This window comes from Emydura macquarii, unplaced genomic scaffold (genome assembly GCF_026122565.2).
Source record: "Emydura macquarii macquarii isolate MOO-44397 ecotype Brisbane River unplaced genomic scaffold, CSIRO-AGI_Emac_v2 contig_691, whole genome shotgun sequence".
NCBI classification, from domain to species: domain Eukaryota; kingdom Metazoa; phylum Chordata; order Testudines; family Chelidae; genus Emydura; species Emydura macquarii.
The window spans coordinates 8,431,630-8,457,538 of NW_027130828.1; the positions used below are offsets into that span (position 1 = coordinate 8,431,630).

Sequence of the window (25,909 nt, forward strand, 5' to 3'; positions counted from 1 at the left end):
CATTCTTTTAGTTTATGAAAGGCACAGCTCATTTGCCACAGAAAGTTTTATGCATCATTATAGACTGTAATATGAATGTGAATGAAGAGTCAGTGTTCCAGTATTTCATTAACTACAGGATCTTGAACACTTTACAAACATTCAACAGTTGTTATACCCATTTTGTGGATGGATAAACTGGGGAGAACATATGACTTGCCTAAAGTCACACAGTGATCAAAAGGTAGGAATAAAATCCAGGAGTATAACTTCCTCTGCCCTGCTTTAATCAATAAGTTCACACTATTGTCTCTGAAATCAAACAACATTGAGGGAAAAAAATGGTGGGAGGAGAGGAGCACTGAATAACACTTATACAGTAAATCTACTAATCATCTGTCTCTGCTATAAATTCATTTTGACACTCCATCTTATCTCTGAAACTTCTCACCATACCACCAAAATGTACAATATCTTGCTTCTCAAATGAATAGTTGTGCTGGAGTGATAGTTCAGCTGCAAAGAGGCAACAAAGGTCTAGCAGTCAAAGAAGCTGGGATTTTTATTTACCTGTGCAGAACATTTTGTTTGTGTATATAAAATAAAGCATCCACCATCTGCCCCAGGAACTTCTGAATCATCTATTGACAGAAATATACACGAAATTGTAGTACAAGAAGAATAACTACGTGGTGAAATAAGACATGGCTAATCACATGAAGGCTTCTTAGCATGACACAGGCTTCAGCCCAGATGAGAATATTACTTTCACTTTCTCCAGAGCAATTAACCTGTACATCAACATCACCTCTGTGAATTAAGCAGTATTATTATCCCCATTTTTCAGAAGAGTAAACTAAGGCATGGAAAGGTTGAGTTGCTCAGAAACACAAAACTGTATAAATGCTAAATACTATTACAGTATTATTATGATTGTACAATGCCTCAGTAGCAGAGCTGGGAAGAGAATTCAGAAGTTTTAACTCCTGCTCTCCTGCTTTAAGCAATAAATATTATGCTCTGATCTCTTTGGGGCGGAGCTGGGAAAGGACAGAAGGTGGGGAAAAGAGTTAAAGGCATTTCAATAAGCTGCCTCTTCTGTAATTTTCTACCATGTCTTCTATTTTCTCTCGCTTCTTCCTTTTTGCCTTGATCAGAGATGAAAGGTCTCCTTGACCTGAGTGCTGCATCACCAGACAAAGAAATAGAGAGGAAATCTGCAACAGAGATTAGGCCAACATTATTCAATCACTTGCAGGTAATGACATACCCAGCAACAAAGACACAAATCAGCAGCTGGGCCATTGGGCCCTGCAAACAGATTTGGTGCTCACCATGGAAGTATGTGATGGGCTTATTTATCTCCCACAACAGAGTCAATATTTACTTTTGTCTATTTAAACATAAAGCATCTGCTTCTAACAGGCAAGTGTCTACCTTTAAAACCATATGGACAGTTCCACTCAAACATAAATCCTACTAAATTCAATTGAAGTTTTACCCAAGTAGAGTGCAGGATTGGGTCCACAAGAAATAGCTCTGGCCTTCTGGCTTCTTATGGGCCAGTTTTTAAAGTGCTTTATTTAGGCATGCAAGGAAAAACAGCAGCTTAAAAATTGTGTATCTGTTGCATATGGATGCAAAAGGAGAAGACACTGCATAAAGATACATGGATACTGGCAATGCAACATAACCATACTGTGCTGCCCCAATGGTGGTGTAACTCAGAGCTGCTTTCACAGAAGAAGGCTCAATCATGGGCCCAAAAACTTTGTGTCCCCTTACCTAGCTACAGAAACTCTGACATGCCAGTAACTACTGTGTGCTCCACTCTTACAGACACCATTTCATTCTTACCTTATTATCCCATGTTATAAACAATTCTTTGTAAATGCAGATGTTTGAATGCTGAAGTTTCAGCAGATCCATTGCCTGTTGGAAAGAGAGCAAATGAAACCCAAAGAGTTTCCTCTAACTGAACTACAATCCACGTTTCTTTCTCCTAGATTAAGAAAATGTCTTTAAAACACAGAACACAAAGGGCAGATTTCTGATTGTTATTTATGCTGTGTCCCTGTCAAAATAGCGAGGCCCAATTCTTTTTATTTTTAAGTTCTATTTCATATTTCCAAGTGTCAAGAAAAGTAAAATTCAGTACTGAACTGAAGCTCTTCTCTAAATATAACTCTGTACAAATAGCATTATGGGGCTCTACATATGTCATCTCCCAACAGATGAGTTTTCAACTAAAAAGATTGTTTCCTAATTACCAACCCCACAAGCTCATCCTGGAATTTGAAAGTCAAGCTGGGTTATTTCTGGCATGCCCATCATCTGCAATAATCCTGATTCAGCTGTGTATCGCAGGTGTAATTAAAATGCACAAGGTGTCCACCTTTCTAAATCTGGCCATGAGGTGAAGTCTCAAGGTAAAGATCTTGCAATTGGAACTTATTAAAAATTCTGTTGTCGATGTGTGAGCTGAAATACAATTCAGCTCACTCTCCCAAAGTTGTGCTCATGGCTCTGCAGAGCTAACTGGAGTAAAAAGGAATAAAAACAAAGGGCCAAATTCCCAGATAGCATAAGTTCATTTACTTTAATAGAATTACACTAGCACTGCTGTCTAGATTCAGGGGCCCAGGCTTTGGGACGCCCCCTCAGGTAGGGCAATTTATATTTTCAAATTATTTCTGATAAAGGATATTTTACTGCCTAAGATAAAACCTGGCTCCTTCTGAATGAGACTAGTGAAGAAAGGCTGCATTGCTACCTCCTTCAGGGCATCATTTGCTTGTTGTTCATCAATGCATTCAACCTGTAGCAAACAAACAAAACACAAAGGTAACAATATAACAAAAGACAAGGATGAGAATATAATATAGAGGTGGCCAAGCTTCATGATACAGAGCATCACATAAGTAACCCCACCAGGAGAATGAGATGTGCACCCAATTTATATATAAATTAGCATAACTTTTATATCAACAATAAGTGTGCACTGCAACTCTAATATCTGCTGTTGGTGCTTGGATCTTCCTGGCAAGAATAACTCACTGATTGCTGGTTGGGTCCAGCCGGGCCGGCCCTTCACCATGTGCAGGGGGATGCAGGAGGCTCTGAGGGGTGCCCCTCAGCGCCTCCTCCCTCACACGTGAAAGGCCAGGCTGGCGCCCCCCACTCGAGCCACCCCGTCCGAGCTGGTGCCGGGCTGCAGCGGGAGAGGCAGGCACCGCATGGCAGGTAAGGGTGGGGGGACAACAGAGTCAAGCCTGCATTTGTGCCCCCCTCCCAAGCCTCCCCGCAGGTACAGACCCCCCTCTCCCCAGGGCAGCTGGGGGTGGCACTGGGACCCTTTAGGAGGTGCAAATGTAGGCTTGGCCCCCGGGCACTGGGGACCTTCAGTTTGCAACTGGGTGCCCCAGCACTGAAAAGTGGCAGTTGAGCAGCTGTTCCTGCGCCTGCACCCGGAGAGTGGCAGCGCCTCAGGGGAAGAATGGACTGGGAAGGACTCAACAAGTCTTTTCCACCGTCAGCCTTTACGCTCCAGGGATGGATCTGAATGCCACCGCAGGTCAAGCCAGGGGCCTGATTCGGAGTAGGAGCCGAGCCAGTGCGGGTGCCAGGCGCTGGGCTGGCCTGGGTCCCCTGCAGGGAGAGGCCCTTGCGAGCTGCATCCCGTCGTCATGGCAACCAGCTTCTCACCTGCTTCAGCACATATTTCCTCCCAGCACCTTCCTCCTCCTCCTCCTTCAAGGCCACCAGCAGCGTCGTGCCCACAGCCCCGGGCTGCAGCTGCTCCAGCACCTGGGGGGGAGGGGACAGGCACTGATAAACTGGGGGCGAACCTGGGCCCAAAAACCCCTCAGCGCCTGCCTCACTGTGCAGCCCCCATCACTGAGCACAAGGAACCGCCCCCCCGCCATGGGCAACCGGCCCCCTCCTCTCAGGCTCTGCGTGGGCCCCAGGCCGGCTCTGAGCCCTCCTCACAGGCCGGAGCCCGCCCCCAGCGCGCTCAGGGCGGGGCGGCCGCCGCTCCTCCTCACCGTGTATCGCTCCATGCCGGCGGGGGCGCTGCCAGGCCGCCGCCCCGGGAGACTGGGACAAGCAACGGCTCCTGTGTTCAGCGGGGCCGCCCACTGCGCCCTCCCCTGGGGCCCCTTCTCCTCTCTCTAGCCTCTGCCCCTTCTCCCCCTCGGATTTGTTTTGGCTGTATCAGTTTTAGTTTAATTTCAGCCGTGCAGCCCAACCTGCCCTTGAATCCTCTCCCCCCCGTCCAAATTGCACACCGCGGCCTGTTTGAAGACACGCATCCCCAGTGATGCACTGGAAACCTGATCAACAGAGCCCTGCAAAATTCAGGTCTGCATTTGAGCGGCCAAAATGGCCTGCGGATATAGAGCAGATATCTGTGGATTTGCAGGATTCTACTTATCGACTGCCTGCCCCGCTGTGTTACTGTGATTCTAGCTAACCTTAAAAGTGTTAACGAATGCAAAATCGATCCAGGGACAAGGAAGAACTTTTATGCCACTGAGTCCCTGATGCTGCAGAGACCCTTGCATGTTTCATTTTATGCATGCCATGACTAGTCCAAGTTATTTCAGTGGGATTACTCTCAATCCTTTTCAGGATCAAGACCTCAGTCCTTTTACTAGTCTCCTTCATACATTGCAACAGGCTGTGATATTGCTGATGGGAGAATTTTAATTTGAACAGAGTAAGCCCTTCCAGACAATATCAAAGGACTATAACTTTTCAAAGAGCATAGTGCTCTATCTGCACTGCTCCCTTCACTTCTGTTTGAATTCTTAAGTGTGCACTTGTGCTCACAATGACTCTATAACAATGACAATTTACTTTTGGGAACTTCTAGTTTTACACGGTCAGAGCATTATACGAGTTTCTGTGCTTGTCCTTATTTGTTGTGTACTGGACTCATCTGTTTGGCCTGGAGAATTTTTTTTCCTTTCCAAATCTCTGTTTTGTATGTTGTATTCAGTATAAGGTATTTAAAAAAAACAAACAAACCAACAACAAACTTATTAATGCACATACAGGTAAGAAGAAGAAGCTTGTGTTCTATCCTCCATAGTACCAGAGCATTCACAGTGAACATCACACCACGCAGCAACTTGTCTCCGGTGTGTGGTGGCCTCCTCACCTGGGCCCTTCTGTGGATGCAGATTTGGCAGCTCTTCTGACCAGATCTTGCTTCAAAGCTAATTCTGCAATAACTCCTGCATCCCTTCTTTGCTCATTTCACTTCAGGACTCCTCTGTTTAGTTTTACTACATTGCACCCAGATACGTTTTTATAAATCTGTCTATATTAAAAAGCATTTTCAAATCAACGTCCTCTTCGCCTTTGGCTTTGCTGGGTAAATCTGAGCTGGGGAACAGATGTACAAGGGGTTTGGCGATCAGCACATGCTTGTACTTAGAAAAATATGCTGGGGGAGAAGGGGATGAGATTGGTTTTGCAGTAGGAATCTTTTTCAGTTGCATATTGCAGCTCCTTGGCACTGATGATGAGGATTTTCCTTTCATAGTCTGCCATCCTATTTTGCAACTACTTTTATTTCAGGAAGAGATGGATCAAAACTAGAACTTTTCCTCCCCAAACAAACAAAGCTTCCTCACTTACTCCACCTTGAATACTGGGGAGCAGAGCGGTAACTAGGCATTTTAATGCCTGGGGTGAGCAAGCATATTTAGCACACCATTTTGGGGGGAATTTTTTTGCCCCCGTGGTTTTGTGCCCTGGGCAGCTGCCCCACTTGCCCCACCCTGGTTACAGCCCTGCTGCGGGATAGAATCAAATGAGGTTCACATGCCACGGAAGTGCTCAGATACCATAGGCAGGGGCACTGTACAAGAAGCAGTATAGAGTAGAATAGATTTAATTGGCACTGATCCTGCTTTGAGCAGGGGATTGGACTAAATGACCTGCTGAGGTCCCTTCCAACCCTGATTTTCTATGCTCTAAATCACAAAACAAACTCCAAACAGAGGATTTTGCACGCTGAAAATCCCCACCAGTTCTGCAGATCCACCACCTCAGGCAAACTTTGTGTGTTTCCTGGGTTCCCATAAAATGGGTCCTGGATCCAAACCGCCCCCCGCTTTGGTTTGGCAAACAAGGTTTTGCAAAACTGAACCCCAAATCAACCAGGCTTTGCCCATCGCTGATTTCGGGGCAGTGATTTGCATGAAAGAGCCTCCTCTTCCCTTCCATGGGCGGCTTTCACAGGGCTGCTGAGGTCCCTTTAAGAGTGAGACACACGCTAGAGATAGGAAAACTTGTCTCCTGTCCCTTCCCTGAACATGCAATCGCCTCCCTCCCGCCTTCTCTTCTCAGGGATCCTCCTGCTGCTAGCGCTGTTCCTTTAAGAGTTGGCCTACGTGGCAGAAGCAGGAGAGAGCAGCAGCTTTTGCAGCCGCAGAGCCACTTCCTGTGGAGCTTGCATTGCAGCAGCAACAGAGGCAGAGGTAGGGGCAGGGTTGTGAGCGAGCCCAGGCAGCAGACGTACACCCGGCCTGGAGGAATCCCCCCGCTGCAGCACCCAGCCAGCAGCTGAGATCATGGGCCAGAATGATCTAATGAGCACAGCTGAAGACTTTGCAGACCAGGTGGGTGTGTATCCCTCCTTCTTATCCCTTCCCTGGGATGGAGGCCTCCTCCACACAGATAGGGACATGAGGTGTAGCCCTCTCGGGGGGCTATGGGGTTTGCCCACTGCGAGGGGAACTGGTCTGTGATAGGTACCTCTTGAGGGCTCTAAAGTCTGTCCCCATTTTCCCCACCCCAGAATAAATGTGAATCAGCTAATCTTGTGTGTCCCTGAATAATCCTGCCATGGGATCCTGCTCCTCCCAGGATAATGGGGGATCCCTCCGTGGTGCATGCCTCCAACAGGCCAACACCCTAGAATATCGGTGGGGTAGGGGAACAGTCAGTGGTTTGTTCCCCAGAGGGACCAGGATGTTTGTCCCTGCACCCTGTGAGTAAAGGAGGGATCGCTCAGCAGTGTGTGCCCTGGAAGGGGCTCTGGGGTCTGTCTCTCTGATTTGGGGACTTCAGTAACTAAGCCAGAGGTTATGGGCCTCCTGCAGGAGTGGGTGGCCGAGGGTCTGTGGCTTGCAATGTGCAGGAGGTTGGACTAGATCATGATGGTCCCTTGTGGCCTTAAAATCTATGAGTCTATCCCCCCCACCTCCAGAATGATGGGGGATCAGACAATGGTGTATAGCCTGGAAGGGACATGAGGCATTAGTCTCCTTTATTCTAGGGGTGTGATGGTTGATGGTAATCCTGCTCTCCAACAACTAAAGAGGTATTAGTCATTTTTGTTACCCAGGAAGGAATGAATCTTGCCATCATCCTGGAGCCCATGTTGTGCTATGCTTTGAATGAAACTGTCAGATCAGTGCTACAACCCCCCCTCTCCTGGGATCCTGACTCCTTCCTATCTGTTAATTAGTGTAAAGAGTCCCTTAAGGGCATAGGGAAGTCCAAGCCATTCTTCCAATCTCTTTCCAAGAAGTGTCCGGGTGGCATGTGGCAACAGAGAACGGGTGAAATGATAATGGAAAATCCTGACCCCAGGTTGCTCAGACCATGTCCACAATCATTAAGTGGAAGAGATGAGGTGGAACCATAGGTCTCTGCCTATGCTTTAGGTTCAGAACAAAAGTTGACAAGGATTGTTAAATAGTCCTGTATAAACGGTCCTTGTTGATGCTGATGCCAGCTTAGCACCATCTTGTGCTACTGTGTAATACAGATGTCTGTGATAAGTCAAAGCTTAGAATCTTTCATCTTGTTGTGAGTGAGCAGAATAATATGAATGAAGAAGTCAGTGACAGTGTGGTAAAGCAAAATCTTTGTTGGCTTGGTGACCGATATGTTTAAAATTAGCTAGTAACACCTGGCTGCCTGTACCTAAGATCTCACTTGATCTTGTTCTAGACTCCTGAAGCAGCATGAAGGTTGGATGATGCATATTACAGGGTCTGAAATGGATATGCCACACTTGTATGCCTGTAACTGATGGGCACTGGAAAAGCCTGCCATTATCTGTCTTTTATATAGAAAGAGAGCCTGTTTAGGGCAAGATTCTGCAGTCTTTATGTTGATTTCAATGGAATTAAGCGTGGTGTGTGGTAGTACTCAGCCTGAATAAGGGTGTCAGAATCAGGCCCAGTTCATCTTTTTGATCCACCAGAAGTGGGAAGACAAGATAAACCGTCCTGGTATTGTGTTCATATCATTTGCTGAATTTTATGACATTTTAGTCCTAGCTGCTACTGACTTTTTGAAAATACCTCTGTGTTCCTTCCCATGTGACTATTTCTGGTATCTTAAATATTTTTTAAGAACTCTTGAAAGCCTTTTTGTCCAGGGTGAAGCCCTGTCTGTCCCTTCCTGGAATAATTTAACTGAAACAACTTTTTGACTCCATTTTATTTAAAAGTGACTATTCTTAGCTACAGCATATTCCTGATGTTTGCAGACACTCAGCCATCAGATTGCAAAACAACTCTTAGGTTTTGCAAGTAAGTAATTCATTTGCTAACTCTAGGTCCAAATAATTGCCCCCTGCTTATTCTAACTGCTACATGTGCTGCTAAAACACAAACCCCCATGAGTATGGGAGTGAGTTTACAAAACAATGCACATGGGGTATATTTTTGCATGGGTGGCATTCTGTATTAAGGAAGCCCTTAGATCATTTGGAACAAAATATTTAAACTGGGGTGAGACTGAAGCTTTTTTTGATGGGTGGGGTGGTTATATTGGACTAATACCCTAGGCTTTAGATGTCTCCTCATTGAAGCCTTATTCCTCCCTATTACTTGTTATAACAGTTGAGACTAGTGAAAATGCTCTTGCTTTCTCCCTGAGGGGCAGGTGTAATGACCATGTCTATTGGTTAGTAGGGAGGATCAAACCTGTTACCCTTTGGCACCTAAAGCATAGGCCTCTGCCCCTGGATCTAAAGGAGTAAGGCTGCTAACAAGCAGCAGTAATAGGCTTTTAAGCCATATGTGGACCAGCCACTAGAGGGAAGATGGCATACACAAGTGTGTTACAGAGCTGGTTATGTGTTCTGGAGGGGAGATAGATTGAGTTTGGGATTGACCTTGCCTCTGGAAATGCTCTTTCTTAGAGCCAGTTTGGCCACTTCATGGATGTGCAATATAAAACACACCTGTTTTGTCTGGTGTTTTCTTAACTGTGCGCTTTAAATTGGGTGGGCTTTGCAGGTTGGCAGGTGTGAGTGCTTAGGGTAGAACCAGCTTACCTGATTTGATGGGGTGGGGAATAATTATTTATAGTGTCCTGTACAAACAGAAGATGCAGTCCCTTCCCCAAAGAGCTTACTGTCTAACTGCAGGTGAGGTGGAATTGTTGTTTGCTTGGTTTAGTCTCACATCGCCATGGAACGTGGGTGCTGCCATGAAGTGGAAAAGAAACTCCATACAAGGGAGCAAAGCTTTTCAAGGATCAGTGCTGAGAGCTTCTGTCTGAAAATAAAATGTTCAAGACTGAGCCTTTAAATGTGTAGCTAAATACTGTCTGCATTATCCAAGGCTGAAGTAGCTGTAACTAGGTACTACATTGAGTCTGCACTACCTACCTAGATTTGCAGGAGTTGTTCCTCTCTCCATAGAGAAATAGAGTGGCTCCGCATCGGTGTTGCGGGGATGGGTCATGTGTCTTTATCAGAAGCAGGCGACTGTAAATGGCACGTTGCAGTCCAAGTTTCTCTGCGCTGTTTACTTGGCAGCTGCCTTTACTGCTTTGATTCTACCGTCACTAATTCAGGAATAAACAGAGGAGCCTCTTTCCCTATGAACTTGGGAGCATTCTTATTGCTCGTAGTGTCCCCTCTGGCATTCTGGAGACGAGATCTGCAGGTGACGCTTGGCGAAATGAAAGCTGCTTTTGTTTTTAAAAAAAAAAAAAAAAAAAAAATGCTTCTATTGTGCAGTGGTCATGATCAGAAAGTATAATGGGGGGATGGGAGTTCACATCATTATCCCTGCTTTAAAATAAGCACCTTGGTGAAATCCAAACCTAAGTTTGCCCAAGGTAACATGAGAAGTCTATGTACCTGTGTCCCCACCAACAATCACAAGTAAAAAGGTATTACCTCACTCACCTTGTTTCTATAAGAAGTCTATATCAGAGCCAGGAATAGGATCCAGATCTTCTGTGTGCATCATCCTTAAAATCATAGCCTTTCTACAGTATCCCTGGCTGCTGCATTCATTATTGCTTATTACTTCGTTAGTGCCATAACTGTGCATGGTGCTTTAGAGGTGTGTGTGTATATAGAGAGACAGAGTCTCTTTTTCAAGATCTTACAACTTAGACAAAAGATGACAGTAGGAGTTAACACAGGATGTGGTGGGGAAGCATGACAATGCGATCACTTAAGGAGACAAGGTGGGTGAGGTAAAATCTTTTATTGGGCCAACTTACGTTGACAAAAGAGACAAGCTTTTGACAAGAACACTGCCAATCACTTAAGGGAGTAATGCATGTGTGTCAAAGGTTTGTTTCACTTCTTTATTTTTTGGTTGGTTTATAGGATTACATAGCCTCCTTGAGGAAAGAGATTTTGAGAAGGGACTTGTACCAGGGAACACTGGCTCCTGGAGTGTGTGTGTGTGTGTATTCCTAAACTAAGAAGAGTATTTAAATCTGTCTATATCCTCCACAGGGCTTGGTTTACTGCCCTCATTAGAGGAGAAAAGGGCAAGACAAAGCCCTTCTGCTGTGTGTGTTGATGACTTGGCTGGGAGTGAAGAACCAGTTGTCCTTTGAGATAATTTTGTTTAGTTTTTTCCAGGAGCTTTGGCTATGCCTGTGTGAGATGCAGTCTTCAGTATGGTCAGTGCCAGGCCCACAGAATAAGACCATTTGGATATTCAGTGTATAGAAAACACTGAGCTGCATATGCACTACAAGATTAACATTTTCTCCTTCCCTCACTTGAACAATTTAGTCTTACCTTAAGTGCATGGTGTCTATGAAGCTCGGGTAATTACATCCTGTGTACTTCTAATTCCTGTGTCATTTCAGTTGGATAAGGTATTAACTTCCTAATCTGTTACTCTGACCTGTTAAACAGCTGCACTCCAGAGGTTGAAGTGATTATTATAGCTATAGTTTGCATGGTGCTTCAGGGTGTTGAAATGAGGTATATAAATCATGATTACTAGAGATGGGCCCAAGCTGTAACATGTGGATCAGAACTTCAAGGCAGTTGATGTCTGGATCTGGCATTCTGATTTGGTCCTGTTGATGCAGTCCCATCACTAGAAATTACCCATTCCAAATAAATTCCTCTGTACCTAGTTAAATCACTGCGAGAGTTTAGTGTATGGGTATTCTTAATCCTAAAATCATTAGACACTGCTGATACACGTCACACACTATCATAGTTAACTAACGAAATAATGTTTCTCCTCTCCTCCTAGAACTCCTCAGTCAGTCTTACACTTTTTTCTTACATAGTCTATTTCCAGCTTTGACTCATTTTCTCTGTTTGCTATGAGCAGTGGCTTCAATGCTTACCTGCAGCGTAGCACGTTGCATAAATACAGCTGCATGCATGAGGGATGTCAGAAGATCGTTTGCGTTGTGATAAGGCTGCCTAGCATTGTTCCCGGCTTAGCCTTCGAGCTATCTTACTGGTCTTCCACTGAGTGGATGGCAACGGGCACTCATGTTTACTAGGTAACGTGAAATTCTCTTTCCTGTATGTGCTGAGAGGGGAGGTAGCCTGAGTGAGGGAGCAATTTAAACTTTCTCTCCTGGGTTGTTTGGTTTCAGGGAAAGGCGACAATGAGGCAAGTTCCCAACAAAAGATGGTAGGTTCGAAAGCTGACGCTGGGAAGCAGAGCTGCCCCTTAGCACGTGGGCTTATTTTTCAAACTTCCATAGTCTTGTTCCTGCTGATCTTCGAGACACAAGCTCTCATTATGTTCCCTCTTGTGCTTCACTTTCTTGTGCATAAGTGGCCAAGGCAGGCTCCTCTCCACCTTTTCATTTTCCTGCTCCTGCTTTATCAAATCATTTTAACCTCTCCTCCTCTTCCCCGCAGTTTAAGCTAAATTTAAAAACTCCCTCTTGTAGAATGTATAATTTCATCTTTCATTGGCTTGTTAACTTGATCGATTTGTTGTTTAACAGTTGAAGTTTCTATATTGATCCCTACAATTGTATCTATTCATCTAGATACTTTCCAGACAGCACTCATGAAGAAAAGGAAAGATTTGGGAAGCTTTTTTTTTTTTTCTTTAACTGCCTCTCATTCCTCCTAACTTCATTGGTACAGACAACCACACCCTGAACCACCCTAAATAATTTGTCCCCCTGCCCACCCCATTCAGAGATGTGTGGACAGTTTGGGGTTTTTTTTTCTCCCCCTGGGCCTGGTCTCCACTTAAAAATTAGATCGATGTAGCTACATTGTGAAAAATGTCATGCCCTGTGCGACGTAGTTAGATCGACCTAACCTGCCCCCCACGTGCTATAGGTGCAGCTAGGTTAGTGGAAGGATCATTCCATTGACCTAGCTGCCGCTTCTCAGAGAGGTGAATTAACTGCACTGACCGAAAACCCCCTTCCATCGATGTAAGAAGTATCTATACTACGATGCTGTAGTGGCACAGTAGTGTAGACATACCCTTAGTTAAACCTCTCTAAAGCTCTCCAGCTTCCGATGTAACTGAAGAACAGGGTTACGGTTCGGGAAAAGCTGCTGTCAAAGTTGGGAATCTTTTCTCTCTCATAGAGGCAGACGTGTGCAGAATACCCTGGGAGAGGCCAGGTTGGTAACCCAGAATTACATGCTTCCATGCGGGTGAACTAGAGTGAGGTCTTTAATTCAGCATGCGCACACTCACCCTTCCTCAGAACCCTAGGAGGGGAGAGCTGATTTGGCTTTCCCCGGCAGGTTGGGTTTGCACATGCTTTGCGTGGAGAGGAAAGAGATGGCTGTTGGAGAGTCTGTTCCCCATGCCCCATGAATTCACTTGGCATTAGCCCAACCTGCTCCGACACCTGGGATGGAGAGTCTTGGTTTCTGTCTTGAACCTAGCTAGTTTGTCAGATGGGGGAGCTTGTCTTGACATCTCAGCGTGGTCTGTTCTAACAGGCCTTGGAGCTGCAAGCAGGGCAGGTGCCATTTGCTCACTAGACAACCCAATCTTTTCAGCAAGCTGCGGGTCCGTATGACCACAAAGCTGCTCCAGTTATAGCCACCGGGTAGGTACGTCACTTCGAGTGTAAACTCGGGGAAAGTCTACACTTAAAACGCTGCTGCAGTGCAGCTGCAGTGCTTTAACCAAGATGCTCTAAGCCAGTGGTTCCCAACCTGTGGCCTGGGGGCCAAAAGTGGCCCGCGGGAGCTTTCAAAGTGGCCCGAGGCTCCCCTCCCACAGGCTGTAGAAGGGAGCCACTGCCTAAGGACCCAGACAGAGCGTGATTCCACGGGGCTAAAAGACTGGTGCAAGCTCCTTGCTGCAGCCAAGGGGATGGGAGATCAGCGCTCCCCACCCCCTGGCTGTAGCAGGGAGCACAGCAAAGTGCTCCGCCTAGGTCCATAGGTGCTGGGGTCCCTGCTGGAGCCAGAGGGAGAGGAGCACTGATCTCCTGTCTCCCTGTCTGCAGAAGGGAGCCACTGCCTAGGGTCTCAGGTTGCTGAACTCCTTCGGTCTGGCTGCAGTGAGGGGCGACCTGCTGGCGGAGACTGGTGGCCCTTCAGGGTTGTAAAATGATATCTGTGGCCCTCGAGCCAAAAAGGTTGGGAACCACTGATCTAAGCTGACGGGAGAGCTCTCCTGTTGGCGTAGTTACTCCACCTCCCCTAGCTAAGGCCTGGTCTACACTGGCCGCAGATTTCGGCAGCAGTTGACGGGAGATACACAAGCTATGTACAGTACCTTGCATATCTCCCATTGACGTCCTAACGTCTACTTACCGCGGCGTCTCCACTGCACTGCGCCAACAAGAAATGCACTCCTGTCGACGCAGCGCTATGCTACTTGCCGGGATGGATTTACAGAGTCGGCTTCTGGGTTCGACTGAGCGTGTCTTTACTGCCGCTCATTCAAACCTGCAAAATCGATCCTGCACTGGCAGTGTAGACACAGCCTTTGTCAGTGAGAGAAGCTCTCCTATCAACATAGCGCTGCCTCCACGGGAGGGTAGGTCAGGGTCTGGATTTTTCACACCCCTGAGCGACATAGTTATACCGACGTAGGTCTGTCGTGTAGACCAGACATCAGGTAAGGATCTCTAGTGAAAACTTTAACCTTTGAACTTGGATCACAGCCTGCCTCTTTTGCTTGGGCATTTGAGCCTTCCATTCCAGATCAGCCACTGTTTTTAGAAGGTCTCTTACATATGCTGGATATCCTGTACACTCTCCACCTACATAGACCCCATTCCTCTTGTTCTAGGAAGAAAAGTTTGCACACTATTTCCAATTTGCTGTTTGTGCATTTATTTTTTTGCTTGGGGATTTCCAGAGCAATGCACTGATGCTAACAGTTGCTTTCAACCCTCCTGACGGCCAGGTGTTGAGCTATTATGCTTTCCTGTCCAATGTGGCAGATCAGGGTGTTGCTGGGCACTTTGAAAGCTTCTCGATCATTAGATTGATGTTGGAAAGCGCTACTTCATCCTGATAAAAATTCATTAAATGTCTATCATGTTATACAAGCAAAACCTTAGATTATTTCCAAGCTGAGAAGTAAGACTTGCTGTAGAAACTCCCTCGTACTTTTTTGTAGACATTCTGTACTTTCTGTCCAGTACTGTTCTATAGGCATTTAACTTTTTTTTTTTTTTTTTTTTTTTCTTGTGTCTGTCTCTGTTTACTCCTGCTGGAATTCTGCACAATGCAGAATTTGTGCAGAATTAATGTTTCCTGCAGAATTTTATTTTTCCCCCCCAGAATTTGTGATCTCCTTCTATCAGCCCCCTGCATGACAGCTGGGGTGTCGCCATGCCTAGGGCCGACAGTGGGAGCCACAGTTGCACACAGAATTTTAAAATATTCTGTGCAGAATTTTTAACTTTTTGGTGCAGAATTCCCCTAGGAGTATCTGTTTGTGATCATTTCTGTCTGTGCCGCAGAAAAGGACTCTTCTCAAAATTAGTCTTTGGATTGTGCCTTCGAAGCTTGATTTGTAACTCTCTTTTTTTCCCTGACAATCTTATCCTCTTCCATGGAAGTCATCACATGGCTTGTTTGTTTGTTAGCAAAGTCAGCATGATTGCCTAATTCTGAGAACAGGGCTTATTAACTTGCAGAGGCTCGGGCAACAGAAAAGACATATTTATTGTGGGCTCAGGCATGGTTTTTTCTTTTTTTTAAAAATGGGAACAAAATTACGGCATTTGTAGTTTAAAAAAAAATAAAACAACACACTTACATGCAGATGATAATAAAATTATACCTTTCATCCAAGAGTTCAAGCGCAAAATTTGGCATACTTTAAATGTTATGTACAATAATGATCAATTTAAGAGTTTTGTTTGTTTTGTTTTCTCCTCTTGGGATGCATGTAGAAGTTCCTTAGGTAACTCAAATACAGTTTGAAGGCCTCTTAATTTGCTGTTTTGGACCATGCAAAGGAGGGTTTTTCTTTTTTTTTTTTAACTTCGTATTGGTTACTTTTGGCCACATCTCCCTTGTATTAATGTGTGTTTAGTAGCTCTGTTTGTATCTCACTAAATGACAAAGATCATAAGAAATGTATCCGTCCAGAAAACCTGTACATAGGTGAGTTGGTTGGTTTGGTATTGTGTGGGGTTTTTTTTCTCCCCCCACTGAACTTAGTTTTGATTCTAACACTGAGTAAAACTACTTGAATCAAATACAGTCCTATAAAAAGACATATTTTAATACACATAGGGTACTGTGGGTGGGTGGGGGAGGTTATAACACATAGTTCCCTTACTGCTAAAGCAGGCGTCTCTGCAAAACCTGGCATTTCTGCATCAGGAGCCAGGCATGTGCATGCCTTTGGCTGTGATATTGCTCAGTCTGACTCGCCCATAAAATCTGGAGATAGGAACCTCCTGGTTCCTCTCTTCTGCTGTTTAATTTAGAGTTGATCATATCTATCTTGCACACACCACCTGACAGATGTCACTTGAATTACATCCCTGACAAAGTGAAATGGTAATTTGGCTATTCTGCACCTGGTGTTGATGCCCTAGAGATGTTTCTTAAGGACCCTAAAATAAACAGTCTCCTCACTTTCAGCCGGTAGGCGCTTCCTATTACCAAATGTCTCTTGGTACTACTGCATTGCCTGCAAACATCACTGCTTTCTATGCAAGTGGAATGTGCTATTTGCAGGTTTCTAGGATTTTGTTAGGAAATAACTTTTATTAATCCTTTCTGTACCAAAGGGATGGTGGGGTTGGTGGAGGAATAACACCAGGCACTTTTTAATATTAACCTGGAATCAATGCAGTGGTTCTACATTTTCAGTAATAGAGTGCAAGAGTCCATCAAGCACGTGTATGCCAGCTTGCCCAAAAGGTACATATAACCCTGGCACTGCCTGCACAAAAAAAGTTGCTGATTTGTCATATATGTTCTAGGTGCCTGCAGGGCTCCCTTTGCACACCGCAACTGTGGCCCGTTACACTGAGATTTGTGTCTGACTATTAAATCTCCAACCAGTTATTAATCCCCATCAGGATATACCTTAGTGCCCTGTTACAATTACTTAAATATTAGTGGAGACTTAAACGATACACCAGCTGAATACTGAGAGTAAAGAGTTGACTAGATTTTTTTTTTAAATAAGTACGGACAGTATTTGCATATTTCCATATATCTTGCATGCATATAATTTGTACAAGAAGCTAGACTCCCTGGGGTGTATGTCTTGGTTCTGCTCAGCAGTAATTGCTCCTGTATGATCTATAATTATCATAATGGCAGAGCGACCTAAGGGTAAGTTTTCAGCATTCTCTTCGCAGGATCAGACACCACTTTCATTCCCAAAAAGAGAAGCTGTGTGCTCAGTTACTCTTGCATCTTGGTGATAGTTAATTTTTTTAAATACTAGGTTGCATTGAACTGCAGTTCTATATAACTGCCTAGTTTGTCTTCCTGAGTAGTGGTGTTTTTGTTATGTGGGATGTGATTCTTAATGGGAATATGGGCTGAACTTGTGGGTGGGTGGGGGTGGGGGTGGGTGGGTGGTGTCAAGGTCAGTTTTCATCTACAGTCAAACCCTTTTACTATCATATAGGAGAGTCTTAGGCCTGATACTGCAATGTGTTAAAAACATGAGCTTCCCTCCACAAGTAAGTGCCCATTAAGCAGAAACATATAGCCTGATCCATGGTATCAATGGCCAAATTTTCATTAATTTCAATGAGAACCGGGGAAATGTCAGGGCATATGTGTTTTAAACCAGAGTGATAGCGAGAGGGTTTGGCTGTATCCAGTTCCCCCAGCACATCTGTTTAGGGGGGGCGGGCGGGGTCTACGCACGCCAATGATAGGCCTGCAGAGATGCATGGCTCTTGTTTGCCTTGGATGTTACTCCTCCTGCCCTTGCTCTGCTCACTGCCCTGTCTGCCCATGTAGTTCCTGAGAGTGACGAAGCAGTACCTTCCCCACGTGGCCCGTCTGTGCCTGATCAGCACTTTCCTGGAGGATGGCATCCGCATGTGGTTCCAGTGGAGCGAGCAGAGGGATTACATTGATGCCACGTGGAACTGTGGCTATTTCCTGGCCTCCATCTTTGTGTTCCTAAATCTCTTTGGACAGCTGAGTAAGTGGCTCTTAATGTCCTATTAGGGCAGATGCCAAAGCACATTAGAATTTCTGGCCCATGTGAGCATGGGAAGCCTAGTTTATTTTTCTTCACCCATCAAGCGCTTTATATTTGGATGATGCTTCATAGGTTGAATAAAGGCTTTTCATTGATCTCCCATGTTTCGTTCCTTGAGTTTGAGTCCACATGGCACCTCTTGGTCAATGACAACTCTGAGGAGTCCCTTAGTTGATAGATAAAAATACTATTTAATTCTGTATGTGTACCCAGATCTTGAGAGGTGCATTCTGTAAATAAAATGCTTCCTGTATTTTAAAAAAAAAATTGGTCCAGTATATAAAAATGACCAGTGCCATATTTTTCTTGTCTCAGCCCATTACTGGATCTTATGGAGGCTAATTTCAACTGGAAAAATATTTTGCCTTGTTTTATGCAGGGAAGCATTTAAATCCAGTCCTGTCCACAAACACAATAGCACTGTGTTAGTTCATGAGGGCTAGGAAGTGAAACAGACTAGCCGCTTTGTCTAGCGTCTATGTCCATGCTGAGTGTCAGTGGTGAAAAGGTAACTAAATTCTGTTTATATTGTGTGTCCCCCTTTTTAAAATTGTCACACATACTCTCCACTTGCCTAGTCTTTCCAAGTCCTGTATCCAGCTTTTGCTTTTGTATTTTGTCCAGGCAAAAATGTAATTTGCTAAATGATTTCCCCTGTAGATTGATTTCTTTTAGTCAGCAGTTCTCAATGTGGGGATCCACCTGCTGGAAATGCTATCCGTTTCCTTTTGAATTCAAGATTTTAAAGGAAAGCGTCTTTGTTTTTATGTCTTGTATTCTCGAAAGAACTACAGTATCATCCTCCCCCCACCACCACAAGAAAGGCAACATTCAATCCATACGTGGCTGTTTCTTGTTTAACTTCTTGTGGCACTCCGTGTATGTCTACACTGCAGTAAAAAACATGCAGCACTGAGTCAGAGCCCGGGTCAATTGACTTGGGTTCAGACTGCAGGACTAAAAGTAACAGTGTAGTCATTCAGGCTTGGGCTAGAGCCCAGGGTCTGAGACCCATCCACCTTGCAAGGTGTCAGCACACGGGCGCCAGCCTGAGCCCAAATGTCCACGCTGCAATTTTATAACCCCACAGCCTGAACCCCACGAGCCTGAGTTAGCTGGCCTGGAGCCAGCTGAGGCCGTGCCATGGGTCTTTTTATTGCAGAGTAGCCGTACCCTTCCATGGCAGCTACCAATTTAGTACTGTGTGCCAGGGTCTAAACAAAGCATATGTCTGACCCCTGGCTACGTCACCTGCTGGAATAATGGAGAGATGTTCTTCTGGAGCCATAAGACAATGTCTCACTATAGAGAAGCTCCTTGGAGAATGCAGATTTTAAAGCTGACTCTGACACACACACACACACCCAGCAGTGTTTTGACACAAGATATCTCCCAGCAGAGGCTGTCGGTGACGTGGCTAAATGAAATCCTTAACCCACTGAAGTTCAAAACCAAACCAAAATCAGCTGCTTCCTGTGTGAGCTGGAGGTGTGGTAATGCTGTCCGTTTCCCTTCCACAGGCGGCTGCATCCTGGTGCTGAGTAGGAACTTTGTGCAGTATGCTTGCTTCGGATTGTTTGGAATTATAGCATTACAGGTAAGAAGCCTCAAGCCTTCCAAAGTACAATCCCTATCTTTCAGGTCCTCCCCACCAACGCCAATGGGACTGATCTGTCTAAGATCAACGCAGTACAAGGGACTGACCTTCCCATTGAGCCCACTACCCTCCTTCAATTGGCCATGATCTCTTGATGGCAATGTGGTTTCAGCTGTTCTTCCTCTGACACACACAGTGGCTAGACGTTTTCCTTGGATGCTGGTGCAGACAGGATCAGCTGGCTGGAAAGGTTTAGAAAAATAAGTATCTAGCCAATCCTGTCCTATATAGAAGGAGGAGGTCCCCTTTGCAACTCACATGAGCTTCAGCAGCCTACTGCATAAGAGACCTTTAATTGCTTTGGTCTTGACCGCCACAGTGCTTGCTACAGGAATATCCCAAAGTGAAAGGGTCCCCCATTTAGTTTAATGCAAAAAAATGTATTTTGGACAGGAAGGATTTTTTGTTAACCTTTTTTTTTTTTTTTTTGGTCTAAAGCAGAATAATAGGACTTCTGGGTTTTATTCCCAAATTTGCCACAGACTAGTTGTGTGATCTTGGGTATTTAATTTAACCTTCCTGACTCTCGATTTTCCCCATCTATATAATGGGATGAATACGTGACTGCCACAGGGAGTTGTTGAGGCTTAATTCACTACAGTATCTGCAAAAGGCTCTGAGGGTCACAGATCTGCTGTGCTATAAAAAGCACCGAGACTAATGAGTGAACCTGACCGTCTGCATCCAAAATGGATTCTAATAAAAGCTCGTTGTCGTCATGCCAAACTACTTGCTAACCTAAGTACCTTTTAAAGATGCTATTGATTTGTATGTTCTGCATTTAATCACACTGACTTCAAACACTCTAAAAGCTCTCCCTTCTTAAAGAGGTGAAAATGGCTTAAATATTTCAGTATTTCTTTTTTTCTCCCAGACCATTGCCTACAGCATTCTATGGGATCTGAAGTTCTTGATGAGGTAGGTCCTAGTTTTATTTTGCCTCTCTGGACTGTCCTCACACACTTGATTCTGTGCATGTCACCCAGGGACAGGAACGAAGAGATCTTTATAAGGCCCACATCTAAAGCTATGACTATACTACAAACTTTGATCAACACAAAGTACGTCAGCACAAACCTGCTGCAGTTAGCATATTGCTTGTGCATGCTTGGCTCCTTGCATCAGCACTGCACGTACTTGCCAGGAATGAGTGTGTCAATGTGCAGTGCACCCTGGGTAGGTATCCCAGTGTGCAACCGGCCAATGCACTGTCCTTTTTGGGAAGTTTTGGCAATGTGTGGTGGGGCAGAAACTATTTGGACAAGGGTGACTGGCAGAAAGGAGTCCACTCCCCAGTATGCAACTCTCTCTACCCCATAATGTCATCTCCATCCCATAATATTTGCACCTTTTTAAAAAACAAAACAAAAACCACACAAACCCATGCAGCCTTCTTCACTCTCTGCCATATCTGACAGAAGCTTGGAGGCTCCACAGCTCTGCACTATTGTCGTAAGGGTTGCAAGCACTGGATGCACAATCCTCCTGTATCTGCAGAGCCATGAGAACTACCGAATCAGTGGGAAACATGATGATTTCTTGCAGGGCAGATTGCTGTGGGACAGAGCGAGAACCAAGTCAAGGTGGTTGGTGGTGGTCTCACTTGTTCAGTTAGAATGGTCTTCATGACCCATCCAGCAAACTCTGGGGTGAGGCTTTATTCTTGCACTGACCTATAGATTTTTCTTCTCCATGCCCCCCTCCCCATCTCTGTCTCCCCAGGAACCTTGCCCTTGGGGGAGGCTTGCTGCTGCTCTTGGCTGAGTCACGCTCGGAGGGGAAAAGCATGTTTGCCGGGGTCCCAACCATGCGGGAAAGCTCCCCCAAACAGTACATGCAGCTGGGTGGACGCGTGCTGCTGGTCCTCATGTTCATGACACTGCTACATTTTGATGTTAGCTTCTTTTCTGTAAGTATCTGGCACCAAACTGGGAATCCCAGCATTAGGCTCCACTGCTCTGCTACAGCCCACGTGGGGCCCAATCCTGCAATCCTCACACGGGTCCTTATCAATTTCTTGTCTTCTTAACTCCTGGGCGTGTTCTGGGTTAACATCTGTAAAGCATTTGAGTTGCTTCGCTAGAGACAGATAAAGTGTCTTTTAACTAATGAATAGCTCCACGTGTTTAAGCAGTAGGGTAAAAAATATTTCAGGCCTGAGTGACAGCAGAGAAATCAGAACCCAGACGACTCACCACTTCCCAAATGAGATTTGGGTGAGGGAGCTTCCATGTGAAACTAAATTCCAGGGACCAGTACCCAAAAATCTACTGTAGGGGTCCCACATAAAATACTGAACGTTGACCTTTGCAGCCATCCGTCACCTAAGTTCTGGCACTGGATCACTGTAATCAGTGGGACTATTTGCATGAGTAAAGGTAGTGGGAAAGGGCCCTTTAGTTACTGGAGGAATTTAGAGATGCCAAATAGCCTAGTGATAACCTGCCCCAGCCTAGCTGCATCACAGCAGCCTGTTTAATTGCATTTTTCTGAGCAATGCTGCAGTGACTATACCTCCTACACACACATTTTTCTAAGGCTATGCCTACACTTATGGCAGCTTGCAGAGTACCGACACTACACGTGTAGCTACACACCACAGTGAAAGGCTCTGGCAGTGGGGAAAGACTCCAGCTCCCTGCTGCCAGATGTTTTCACCATGACAAGAAAAGGCTGTGGCAGGAGGGAGGCAGGGGTCATGACACTGCTAATTTTAGCAGTGTAAACATGGGAGTAGGGTGACAAGATAGCAAGTGTGAAAAATCAGGATGGGGTGGAGGGGGTAACAGGTGCCTATATTACACAGCCCCCAATATCAGGACTGTCCCTATAAAATCAGGCCATCGTACATGGGAGACAGCTTGGGTGTGCAGAGGGCCATGCAGGATCTATACCCTGGTGTTTAGGCGTGTAAGACACTCTACTGTCTGGGCTATGGCTATCTACACTGCTTTTTATACCTGTGTATGCAGTGTCTGTGCTCTATATGCCACCACAAATGTAGACTAAACTTAACAGAGCCGTGTATAACCTGACTCTATTTTTCCCCTCTGCTACTGCAGATTCTCCAGAACATTGTGGGCACAGCCCTAATGATCTTAGTGGCGATTGGCTTTAAGACCAAACTGGCTGCCTTGACTCTGGTCATCTGGCTGTTTGCCATCAACATCTACTTTAATGCCTTCTGGACCATCCCAGCCTACAAGCCCATGCATGACTTCCTCAAGTACGACTTCTTCCAGACCATGTCTGTCATTGGAGGGCTTCTCCTGGTGGTGGCGCTGGGTCCGGGTGGCGTCTCAATGGACGAGAAGAAAAAAGAATGGTAACGGGAGCAATGTAGCTTCTCAGGACACGACAGTGTAGGTCCAGGACTGATTCTCTATGGATTCAACAAAAACTGCCAGCATTTGACGCATACCCACCCCCCCTTGTTAAAGGCACAGATGTCTTGAGAATTTAATTTACAGTGGCACCAATAATCTGATAATAGATGATAAATCCTACTTCTTCGAGGAACATTGCCTAGGTCTATTTTTTTTTTATTTCCTAGAATTGGAACTAACCCCAGGAATTTATGTTTTACTGAGGTTTTTCAGTTAAATTTAAAGTACTGGGAGCAGATGCACAGCAGGATCGCTCAGTGCGCTGTTTATTCACTTTTCAGTTTCCTTTTTAATTCTAACAAATGAATTCCATTCCACTCGGAGAACTAAAAATCTTGTGTATATAAAACCCAGCCACTGGTTAGAGCATTGTTTGTTCAAGTGGAGAGCTGCGCTAAAAGACACTTAAAAATTACAGTATTATGTACCCAGGTCTGAGTGTAGGGAAGACCTTTCCACACCCAAAGACAGAGAGGAAGAAAGAAAGAGAATGTCAGAACAACTGCATCCTTCTCTAGGTGAGGAAAGAGAGGGTGGGGGTTTTTTTTTCCCCGTAATGAAAATGGAATGTCTCATTTCTGTTCTGGAGCGGAGCAAGAGGGCAGTGTTATATTGCTTGAAAGATTTCAGTAAGAGATTTGGAGTGGGTTAATGGGAAGGGTCTCATCCAGCCAGAGTTAGACTTCATTTTAAAAAGTGCTGTGCCAAAATCCATCCTTTTCTGCATTTCCCCCACACAAAGAGGAGCAAGCCAGGCTGTGACTCCCAAAGAAAGCGCCTTTCTGCAGCCAGCCACCACGTATCTAACTGTGGCTCCAAGTTCTTTCAATCTGAGCAGTTACGTCTGGACCCAGTATTGGTGGAGCTGTGAAAGTCCCCCTTCCTGGCACTCAAGGAAGATGCTCAAAAGCTGAGCATTTCATAATGCCATGCAGGTTTGCATCATCACCCCCCCCCCCGTGAGTTTAGAGCAGTGTCCGATCTTCCAGCCTACAGAATCCTTTGCTCTCTTGATCCATTTCTGCCAGTCTGTTGTAGATGCAAAATCTTAACTTTATTTTTTTCACTGAGCAACGGCAGGTGCAGAATTCTCAAGGGAAAGCCCCTGCTCTGGCATTCCAACACACATTCTCACGGGCTAGGGGGGAGAATACTTTCCTGGGTGGGCTCCATTGCTCTGGTACTAGACTGTATATAAAAATCAGCTGTGGGATGCCTTCTTGTGCTGATTCTCAGTGCTATATTTCAAGGGGCATCTGCCTTATTTTTGACAATAGCAGCTAAGACTCTTAGTGAAAGTACCGAATGTGACAGTGTCTTATGCATTCTAACGTGCTGCTGTGCATTTCACTCAGAGGAAATGATTCTTCAACTTAACTGGCTCCAGGGGAAACAAAGGCCCTGCCTTTTGCCCCCATCAGTGTAACATCTTCTCTTTCACCCCACATCCATCCCTGCTGAAACAAGGCATTTCACCCTCTGCTGGTGGACTAAGGTGGGTGGTTTTTTGTTTTTGGTCTTACTGACTTGGATTCTGAGAGAGACTAGCCCTGTGACTTTAATTAGCAACTAAGAAGGCTAACGGCCCTGGTTTCCTGCATCAATGCCTCACATCATGTCCACTTCGAAGAGCCGCACAGTGGAGTATTTCCAGCAGGCTAGCAGCTGCTGGGTTTTCCTCCCCAAGGAATACTGCTAAGCCCACTGACCTGGACAGGGCAATTTAACACTCCCTCCCGCCTTTATTCTGGAAAACAAGATTCTCAGCAGCTGGTGATAAACAGAAAAGCCTCCAAGAATGTTCAGCCATTGACATCATTGTAAGGGAGAATGGCCTATGCAGTGACAGACGGCACTATCCCTGGGAGAGTTCTTAAATTAATTTAAAATCAAGGGAGTTTAATAGTTACCCCCAGGGGCCTTCCCCCAACCCCCCAGCAGGTTTTGCAGGAGAGATTTTTTGCCTCAGCTGTTCTGAGTACCTGTATCATCATTGTGCAGGTAACTAGACCTTTCAGCTTTCTCCTGACATTCAGTAAGTACAGCAAGGATCTGACTTTCACACTGCCGTTACTAACTGCACCTGTTTAGAATACACCACCACCACCCACCCACCCACACCCACCCACCCACACACACACACACACACACACACACACACCCATCTGCAGCCATTAGTCTCTTCCAAACAAACATTCCTGCTGCTGTGGATGATTCTGGTATTTATAACTTAATAGGTAGAAACAGATTTTGTAACTACCCCTCACTTAGCATCCTGATGGTTGATTCCTTCATTCTGCCTGGCTAAGGAGTTTGCTCATTTTGGAAGAGGGACTGTTTAATATTTCAGATACTAACTGCTACACACAAGTCCTCTCTCTTAAGAGGCTGCCTGTGGCCCTGTAGTAAGGTCAGGCACCACACCATGGATGTTCCCCTTTAGGAAAGATGAATGTCACCATCCCGTGCAGCACAGATCGTGCTATGGCAGCACCAGGGGGAGGACTTATTTTTAAATACAACGCTCTCTTCCCAACAGCACGATACCCAAATCGTGACTTTTCAGCCCATCAGTCCTTTGCAACAGAGCTAGCTGCATCTCCCGTGCACTGCTGTACTACGTATCTCCCAGAAGCGATGCAGTGACTTCTCTAACAGATGGAATGCTCTCTCCCAAGCAGGATGTTATCTGCCAATTGGCTTTGCCAAGTGCTCTGAATTCATTTTTTTCTGCTTTATGTGGAAAGAGAAATTGGTATAAATTCTCATTTTATGCTGTATTTTGTATCTTACGTGTGTTTTGAAAATGTTTTTGATTTTTGGAAACCACCAAAATAAAACTATGGCATCTTTGTTGTATCCAGCTTGCGTGCATGGTTGATGACCATGTGGGGAGGGTGGTGCCTGGCTAAAGCTTGGTATTAATGCCCTCAGCACAGTACACTGTCCTGTGTGTCAGTAAGTGGAATAGACACAACTGCAACCATTTCAGCAAAAAATGA

The 25,909-nt window shown here is 45.3% G+C and overlaps 2 protein-coding genes across 2 annotated transcripts in view; one reads left to right on the forward strand and one right to left on the reverse strand.

Moving 5' to 3' along the window:
* Window positions 1-4,113, reverse strand: part of ADAMTS13 (ADAM metallopeptidase with thrombospondin type 1 motif 13) — a 58,620-nt gene extending 54,507 nt beyond the window's left edge. The window contains 6 exon segments of the mRNA XM_067541863.1: window positions 550-620; window positions 1,092-1,196; window positions 1,837-1,911; window positions 2,753-2,797; window positions 3,685-3,786; window positions 4,026-4,113. Of these exon segments, the coding sequence (XP_067397964.1) occupies window positions 550-620; window positions 1,092-1,196; window positions 1,837-1,911; window positions 2,753-2,797; window positions 3,685-3,786; window positions 4,026-4,040 (413 nt within the window). The 5' untranslated portion in view covers window positions 4,041-4,113.
* A 2,290-nt stretch (window positions 4,114-6,403) lies between these two features.
* SURF4 (surfeit 4) lies at window positions 6,404-25,766 on the forward strand. The gene is made up of 6 exons (XM_067541865.1): window positions 6,404-6,611; window positions 17,618-17,804; window positions 19,385-19,461; window positions 20,396-20,439; window positions 21,244-21,430; window positions 22,584-25,766. The coding sequence occupies exons 1-6, from the start codon at window positions 6,564-6,566 to the stop codon at window positions 22,848-22,850; spliced, it is 810 nt and encodes a 269-aa protein (XP_067397966.1). The 5' UTR covers window positions 6,404-6,563; the 3' UTR covers window positions 22,851-25,766.
* The last annotated feature ends 143 nt before the right edge of the window (window positions 25,767-25,909 follow it).